The 9,066-nt window shown below is 34.4% G+C and overlaps 1 protein-coding gene across 1 annotated transcript in view; it reads left to right on the forward strand.

Annotated features, from left to right (window-relative positions):
* LOC122058014 (26S proteasome regulatory subunit 6B homolog) overlaps window positions 1-2,436 on the forward strand; it is a 17,108-nt gene extending 14,672 nt beyond the window's left edge. Inside the window, exons 3-6 of the mRNA XM_042620387.1 lie at window positions 181-339; window positions 789-941; window positions 1,157-1,240; window positions 1,942-2,436. Of these exons, the coding sequence (XP_042476321.1) occupies window positions 181-339; window positions 789-941; window positions 1,157-1,240; window positions 1,942-2,076 (531 nt within the window). The 3' untranslated portion in view covers window positions 2,077-2,436. The remainder of the gene's footprint in view (window positions 1-180; window positions 340-788; window positions 942-1,156; window positions 1,241-1,941) is intronic.
* Window positions 2,437-9,066: the final 6,630 nt, after the last annotated feature.

The following is a 9,066-nucleotide window of genomic DNA, read 5'->3' on the forward strand; positions in this document are numbered from 1 at the left end:
AAAAAAAAAAAAAAGAGAGAGAGAGAGAACCTCCTTGTCATTTAGTGTGATAGAATTTTACGATACCTTTAATCTTTTGACTTACTGGATGTTATGGAAGTTTAGATGCCAATATAGTTCTCTAATTTATATTTTGTATATTTCCGTATCTTTGATTGATTTGACTGCCCTTCCTTTCAGGGTCCAAGAATGGTTCGTGATGTTTTTCGTCTTGCCAAAGAGAATGCTCCTGCGATTATATTTATAGATGAAGTGGATGCTATTGCAACAGCTCGGTTTGATGCTCAAACTGGAGCAGACAGAGAAGTCCAACGAATCCTTATGGAACTCCTCAATCAGGTAGTAATTGAAAACATAAATTGTGAGTATAAGAAGTGTAGTGGCTTAATTCAGTCAAGGCTGCAAGGATACAGACACTAGAGTTGGTATCCAACTTTTTGCTGAGTTATGTTTGGCAAGCTGTGGGAATTTTGTTAATCATACAATTGCAGATAATGGCATAAATAAATTTGAAACTGCTTGTATTTTCCCCATTAAAGCTACATAGAGGAAAAGTATGCTGTAATATGCAACTTTTCCATTCTGTTGCTTAAACAACGATATCTGTCGCTATTCATTTAAAAGGGTCCATACGACAGTGGGGGTCAATGGACCAACTCTAAGTTGAGAAACATGTCTTATCATGTTGCTGATTGGGTTGGATCCAAATTATCAATGGACTGTAAGTCTGCACATCTGCATGTTGGTTTATATCTGACATTTTGGATTTTGGTTGAATTCTGTTCTAGATGGATGGGTTTGATCAGACAGTGAACGTGAAGGTAATAATGGCAACTAACCGGGCTGATACTCTGGATCCTGCACTTCTTCGACCTGGTAGACTTGACCGGAAAATTGAATTCCCTCTGCCTGATAGACGACAAAAGAGACTTGTTTTCCAGGTGGGTTTTGGGTGGGCCTTCAGAATCTTTTGTCTATCATGTCTTCTAATCTGCAGCGTCTAGGGTTTATTTTTCCTTTAATAAATAATATCTGTGAGATTTCAAGAACTTAGTACTTGAACTTTGAAGTAAGTGAGAGGTTATTGGCTTGGGTTTCCCTGTGTACCATTTCTTTTAAGGGGGGGAAATTGTAACAATACTTTGTCCTTGTACAGGTCTGCACCGCTAAGATGAACTTAAGTGATGAGGTGGACTTGGAAGACTATGTTTCTCGACCAGATAAAATTAGTGCTGCCGAGGTTAGTAGATTTTGCTCATCATCTCTGTGACATCTGGTCAGGAATCATTATATTTTTAGTGTTATTCTGATTTCTACACATTTTGTTGAATATCTAGTGACATATCGTACACGTATCTTTAAACTATTAGACTATATTACGGTTGAGGAGTTCATTTTTCGTTACTGGACTTATATTCAGTGCATGTTAGACCTGAATTGGGTTAAGGGGAAATTATAGTCAGGTAAGGGAGTAATTTCAGTGGAGAATGAGCTCCTTCGGTGGCACTAGTGCATAGATTATGAAAAAAAGAGGGGATGCCTCAACTGGAAAGCCATACCTCAAGTGGAATGGCAGAAGAGGAATTGTTTACTGGACTCCGAGTGAAAGGTTTCAGTAATGGATGAAAATTAGGTATATTTTTTTATGGTTTAAGATCTCCTTTCCTCCCCACTCCAAGGGACTCCTGGACGGCTGTTTTACAGTGCTCTTGCTTATTAGAGAGCTTTTGCAAGATCTCGACTGTTTTGCCTTTTAAACTACGAACTACTGAACTGATCTTATAATATTGGGTGCAGTAATTTGATATTTTCTTTCTAATGGGAGTTGGTGCCCAAGTTCTTTAGAGTTTTGAACATGTTAATTGATACACTCTGTTATTAAGTGTTTTGCAATTAACCAGCTAACCCTTTTTTTTCTTCTCGCTATGGTGACTGCACCAGATTACAGCAATTTGTCAGGAAGCAGGAATGCATGCAGTGCGCAAGAATCGGTATGTTATCCTCCCCAAGGACTTTGAAAAGGGTTATCGGGCCAATGTGAAGAAGCCTGATACCGACTTTGAGTTCTACAAATGAAGAGGCCTTCAAGCAAACTCTAGCACCCCTTGGGTGCTACTGTTTACGCATTCTTGCTTTCTGCGTCAAATACGTAGCCAGTCGAAAAGCTCGAGGATATCTGTATAATTTGAATATTACTACCAGGTTTTTTTTTTCCAAAAATCGTGTGAAATGCTTTCTGGAATTCTAAATCAGTAAAAACAAATCTTGATTCTCCTTATTCTATGCATGTCTATTACCATGGAACAGTGATGGAGATCTAGGAACTCAATGTATAAAGGGGGAGTAATGATGACTTTAGATTTTGTATTTATCAAAGCCTTCGAAACCGATGGTTGCTTGGTTTGCCTATGAGAAACATTTGAACTTTCTTTAGCATTTGGTCATTTGTTTCAACATTTGGAATTCATAATCATTTTATCTTTAAGAAAAAGAAAGATATCTGAGGTCATTGGTAAGAAATAGTGGATCCCATGTGGTGGACCTTCATGTTGGAGGGTCCAAATCAAAGCCTACATGCGTGGAGTGAGCCCCTCAAGTATAATATAAAAACAAGTTCCAAGCACTTCCAACATTTTTAGTGCTTTTCAATAATACTTCCCTCCGGGGATTTCTGACTTATTCTTTTTCGGTAGAGGGTTTATGACTTTTTTTTTTGGTAAAGGAGGATTTACAAATTATTCACCAGACTTGTAACTTAAGTAGGGCTTATAATATTGGGCTTGAATCCTCTCCAGTAAGCATTTAATGGCTGGCAGTAGATGGCAAAAAAAAAAAACTGTTTTAGGTATTGATATTGGATTAGTCATATTAGTATCAGCCAATAATACCTCAGGCTATATTTGGTTGTAAGAGGAATTAGAGAGAAAGGAGTGAAATTTTTATACTAAAAAAGAAATATATGTAATCATTACCTCGTGTGACTAACATTAACTTCAAATCATTTCATATTTGGCTATAAAATGTTATGATTTTAACATTAATTTCAAATCATTCCATATTTGGTTATAAATTTTCACTTTACTTTGCATCCAATTTTTTTTGTTATAATATGTAAATTAAAAATTACACGTAAAATATATCATTACTAAATATGGTTAAAAAAATTAAGTATTTAATATAATTACATTGGATTATATGGGGCAATGATTACACATATTTTTTTTCACTTCCTTTTCCTCTACATTCTCATTGTAGCCAAACGGAGTCTAACCGATACATATCAGTAGTATTTCCTTTATTTGGATTCAATACAATTCGATCTGTATGGTGACAGAAACCAATACCATCACCTACACTAGATCCATATGTGAGACTTACCAAAGAAAGAAAGAGGGCCACCTACCTTCCCAATGTTTTTTTTGGGCACACCACACTACCTATCTTCGTCTTATCATCCCAAAATTTTGTGGGGAGTTTCTATATATCATGAAGCTCTCAGTAAGCAACCCTTGCTTGGCTTCAAAGTAACAGTGATTGTTTGTCACTTGCTGCAACTGGGTACCTACCATGCAGCTAATTAATTGCAATTAAGGGATAAATTAGCTCAGTACTGGAAGGTGATTTATAAATCTTCATACCAACTGTTTGATTTATATGTTCATCAAAACCATATTTGAAATTATTAAATATAAATTTGAATAATTTTATTAATATTTAATTAGCATTGATAGTATTGAGTTTTAATTGTCCTAAGGTTTATATCTCGAATTGTTCACTACTGAGGATAAAAGGGAAAATTTTGTTCACATAGTTGTGACATTGCATGCTATCAAGATTGGTGATTCCAGTCACAAGAGTGAGTAAATATATAAATATATAAATATATATAAATATATAAATATATATAGATATTTTTGTATATTGGATTGTATCGCTTGGGTATCTTGAATCAATCATCTTCAGATGTATTAATTAAGAACATGATTTTCATTAAAGGTTTATGATTGGTCCCTTAATTTGAGAGGTCCTTATCATTGCTTTTTAACATTATGGACTTTAGTGTACTAATGATTAATGATTGATACCATCGAGATGATCAGTGCACTAACTACTTAAGTACTTGATGTTTAACTGTTAATAAAAGAGACACTCCATAAAGAATCCACAAAAGAATTTGAAAGATTATTATTATACATTAATAATTATTTTTTGATTTTTTTAAAAATTATTTAAAATCAATTGATGGTTCTTATTATCTTTATATGATGTTCCGAGGAATTAGAGTGGCAACAATAATTATTTCCATGTTTGTAGGTCCATTATGCGAACTGTAAAATGGAGATAACCATACTGTAAGATAATTATTTTAGGAAGAGCTTAATTGTTATATCTTACTTAAATGTCCTTATCTAAAAAAATAAAGATATCGTTAGATAAGGGAGCTAGTTAGGATCATCTAACATGATCCCACTACTTGACAATTATTAGAGAAATTGGATAACTTTTTTATATAATAGCAGCTAAAGGGAAGAAGAGAGATTGACTCCAAAAAATATTTCCTTCTCTCTCTCTCCTTGGGAGTTGAGATTACTGTTTTGTGTTAGGGTCTTGAATCCTAAATCGTTAAGAGAGAATTTAGCAACATTCCTTTGCAATAGCTGTTCGTGAAGGATATTGAAATCCTTGAGAAAATCTATATATGTAGATTAACAGATAACCCAAGGCCCTCATTTTGTTTTTAATTTGAATGCCCAAATACTACAAGACATATGATCAAAATGTCTACAAATTTCAGAAAAAAATTACCTTAATCAATACCTCATGTGACAATAGTGACATCTCATGACCCTTTTGTCCTAATCGACACTAGCTTTTGTTTTATAGCCATGTGCATGAGACACATATCTAATCTTTTGGATTATATAAAAAGAAAATCTAATCTTTTGGAAGGGAAACTTTCTTTTCAAACATTTTTCTTTCTTCCATATATTTTGGGATCCAAAACTTTTTAATTTCTCTTGTAAGACAATTATTTGAAAGTTTCTTTGGAATAACCGTTTGTTTGCCTATGGAGGCAATCAGACACTTATTCCTTAATACTTGAAAATGACCTTGCTATTCCTTGTTTTCTAGGAAAATAACCAAACACAACATTTAATACACATCACCAATGGGGTTGGTAGCCTAGTGGTGAAAATGCCCTCAACCCATCACCGCTCGAGTCGGCTAGTTATGGGTTCGAGTTTTGGCATGCCCCACTATCGCCCATTAGTCTTGAGGAAGTACTGCTTGCCGTACGGGGGCTTGTCCTGGGGGCTATGATCACTATCACGGAGCACATTTTTTCATTACAAAAAAAAATAAAAATTTAATACACATCTTTATCAAGCTTTGTTTGTTTCCTTCTCTTTAAGTTTTCTCCAATTAATATGGAAATCAGGACTTGATGTGCTAACTAAAGAAAATGATGTTGTTTGGGGACCATGATAGATCACATGGTTCTAAGTATCAGAACTGTATTACGTAAAAAAATTATTTCTTTTTTCGTCTTTTTAAATTTATGCCTGATATGGGTTGATCTGATCCAATTTATATCATATCGATATGATTATTGATGGTGATTAATACGGCCACTGATATCGATACTTATAACCCCGATCTACCTTATGTATTATCATAAATACCTTAACACAAGGTCAGGTACCAATGGCATAGACAAAGTCCCCCATGTGTCACCCAATCACTATAGTATGCTTGTGGTCCTTAAAGATATGGGATAAATTGATCTTCATTTCTGAGGGTGATGGTGCCATTTCTGTTTCTATCACACTAGTCTCCAAGAAAAGGTTGGTTGGTTCATAATAGAATTGGATATATGTAAGGGTTTATAACATATATGTTTTGCTAGTCATTGTTGTTAGATGGTAGGTTTGTGATCCAAAATCCAAAGCAACTTGACCTTATAGGAACCTAAGGTTTAAAAGCTCGGAATCAGGATCTGAATCAGTCCCAGCTAATTTCGATCCAATCCTAGATCAAGCCTGAACTTGGTATTTTAACGCTTTCTAGGGTTTTCTGTAGTTGATATGTGGAGAAGGGGTGGAACTATTGGTACTATTATTATTTAACACATGGTAGTTTTATTATAGTCAAAATTTGTGAACATGTTGTTCATATCATCATTAGTCAATTTGTAATTTTTTTTTAATTCAATTTAATTTCCATGCATAAAGATATTAATTTAAAAATATTAATTATTTCAGTTTAGATAGTTATGATGTAATTTCATTTTGATCGTTGAAGATAAAAGTCCAAACATGATAGGTGATTACATATTGGGAGATAAAATAAGCATGAAACTTAACACCAACTTCCTAATGGTTAGTTTGACCAAAGGTTCCCTCCTCGTAGCTCAAAAAGATTGGACTCAACCCATTAGTCAATGCTCTAAGTCTTCGATGAAAAATTAGTTAAGACCTAACATTATATTAATTGATAAGGGAAAAAACCATTGTCAGACTGCATGGCACATGTGCCCAAATACAAAAGGGGATAAAATGGCAACCTTGCTCTGATGAAATTAGAAAAAAAAATCTCAACCCCTATTGATGCCTTTGTGCAAGTGCTCTCATTGGCCCCGCGCTAGTGCAGGGGCATCCTTACCCTAATTTGTATTTTTATTTTGGGGTTGTGCTAATTCAATGGACACTAAGTCAAATGAGACCCACCGAGAGGCCACAAAATGATCCAAAAGGGTTCACTGGGCCACACTTATTGCAATACAGTATAACCCACAAAAAAAGAAAAAGAAAAAATTGAAATCCACAATAATTCTTTTCTGTTTATTACTCTACTGAAAAAGAATAATTATAACATGGCCCATTTCATGCCGTAATCTATTTGATCCTTCAAAATATTCTACACCATTGGAATTATTTATTTAGTATTGAAAAAATTATTTTAATAGGGATCTCGTATCTAAATTTATAAACTAAACATTATGTCCTAAAAGTTAAGAATTAGAAAGAATTAAAAGTATAGCCTAAAATATTCTGAATGTCATAATAAATTCCTAGGAAAGTATGAGGTTTGGAAATCAAAAGATTGGGTTAGATAACTTTTTCATTTTTATGACCTTTTATGAAAAATTGTTCAACTACTTCGAAATGTCCTAAATTTTGAATACTTAACAATAATTTATAATTTATTTTTTATTATTTTTATCGATTATTAATTAAAAAATATATAAATAAAAGGCTAAGGTTATATACCCTCTACCCCTATTATATTAAGTAAAAAAAGCCCTTACACCATTCAAAGGAGTCTCATCTAGCTATCAAAACTTGTGGATTAAGATATTCTTTCTTCACCATCGGTTAAGAAAAACTCAATCCTAATCAAATACATTAACATTAAAGTGAAATTCTTTCTCTAGTTGGAAAAAGATAAAAGTAGAGCACATTCAATGGATGACATTGTAGGCAGTCATGAGTGATAAATCTCACAAAACCATTCTCAACATAGGAGTGTCAAAAATGAGACTAGACTAATTGAACCGATTGAGAACACTAAAAGATTGAAACCAATGAATCAACTAACGAACAATGTCGTCCATCGAATGACATGTAGCGGATCCCATTCAATTGGAATAAGGTTATGGTTGTTGTTTGAATCAACTAACGAACAACTTAAAAATAAGAAACATTAAAAGAAACTGATAATAGATTGAAACCGATTGGACCAATAATTTGGATTTTATTTTTGTAAATCAATACCTTATCGGTTCAATTTTAATCTTATCTAGTATATTAAAAAATGGCAAAAAAATCCTTACCTAGACATGCATTCATACCTCCAGACATAAGGGATGAAAATTATCACCCTATCCCTGATTGAATACCTATGCACCTCCCCGCATTGGTGCAATAGCCATGCGACTAGGAATGGATCTCCTTCCCTTAGATTTAAAGAAAAGATCAAAGTCCAAAGTGGACCAAATCAAAGTGGACCGAATCAACCGTTTGACACAATTATCATGAATGCATTGTGACTAACGGCACCGTGAGTATGTGACTCTTGCACTACAGCCTACAAGTTGTATTGTCACTCCCACGCAGCCAGAGCAGACTCTTGAATTATATAATAAATCCCTTTTTTTCAGTTTTGAGTCTTCCAGATACCATTCGACTAGTTTCAATTGGACCCGAGTCTCAATCTCACGCAGAAATATTATATTTAAATACTTGATTAATTAAAATTATAATCATTAAAAAATTACGGCAAAATGAAAGCACCTGATCTGAATCTGATCAATGCGTGGAGTATCCATTTATCATTTGATTATGGATAACCTTATCAAGCGAGTGGACTCTCTCAACATGCCACACACTAGAAATGTGATTCATCAATTATCCACACTCGCGAGTAGGTTGCCTCAACTTGTTGGGTCGATTTTGATCTGAATATGATCAACCTCATTCGTTTCTAATCCAAACGAGCTGATCCAAATTGGTTGTAACTGATCTGATCTGAATTGATCGATTTGATCCCAATCTTTTATGATCATGAGTGGAGTTCCAAGTTTTAAACCCTAGTCACAAAATTGTACGTGGAAACTCTACACACGGAGAGATGATCCATGTTCAAAATCTAGTACAAATTGGTTGAAACTGACCTAATCTGAATTGATCGATCTGATCCCAATCTTGTAAGATTGTGAGTGGAGTTCAAATTTAAAACCCTAGTCACAAAATCGTGCGTGAAAACTTTACACACGGACAGATGATCCAAGTTCAAAATCTAGCACCAATCAACCTGAAATGGGATTAATCTCGTCCGATTTCAATCTAAATCGGCTGGATCTCTTAAGATCGCGACTGGAATTCACGCGCGAGAACAAGTAAAGTAGATCTATGGAGCTGATTGTGTGATTCATAAGTCGGAGACAACTCCACCGCTACCCACGTGTCAGTAGTTGAAGCCTAAAGCATGGCCATAGCCCATAACCCATGGGCCATTATATCAATTCCATGATATGCATGAAACAACGTACCGTTTTCGAACCGC

This window comes from Macadamia integrifolia, chromosome 12 (genome assembly GCF_013358625.1).
Source record: "Macadamia integrifolia cultivar HAES 741 chromosome 12, SCU_Mint_v3, whole genome shotgun sequence".
NCBI classification, from domain to species: domain Eukaryota; kingdom Viridiplantae; phylum Streptophyta; class Magnoliopsida; order Proteales; family Proteaceae; genus Macadamia; species Macadamia integrifolia.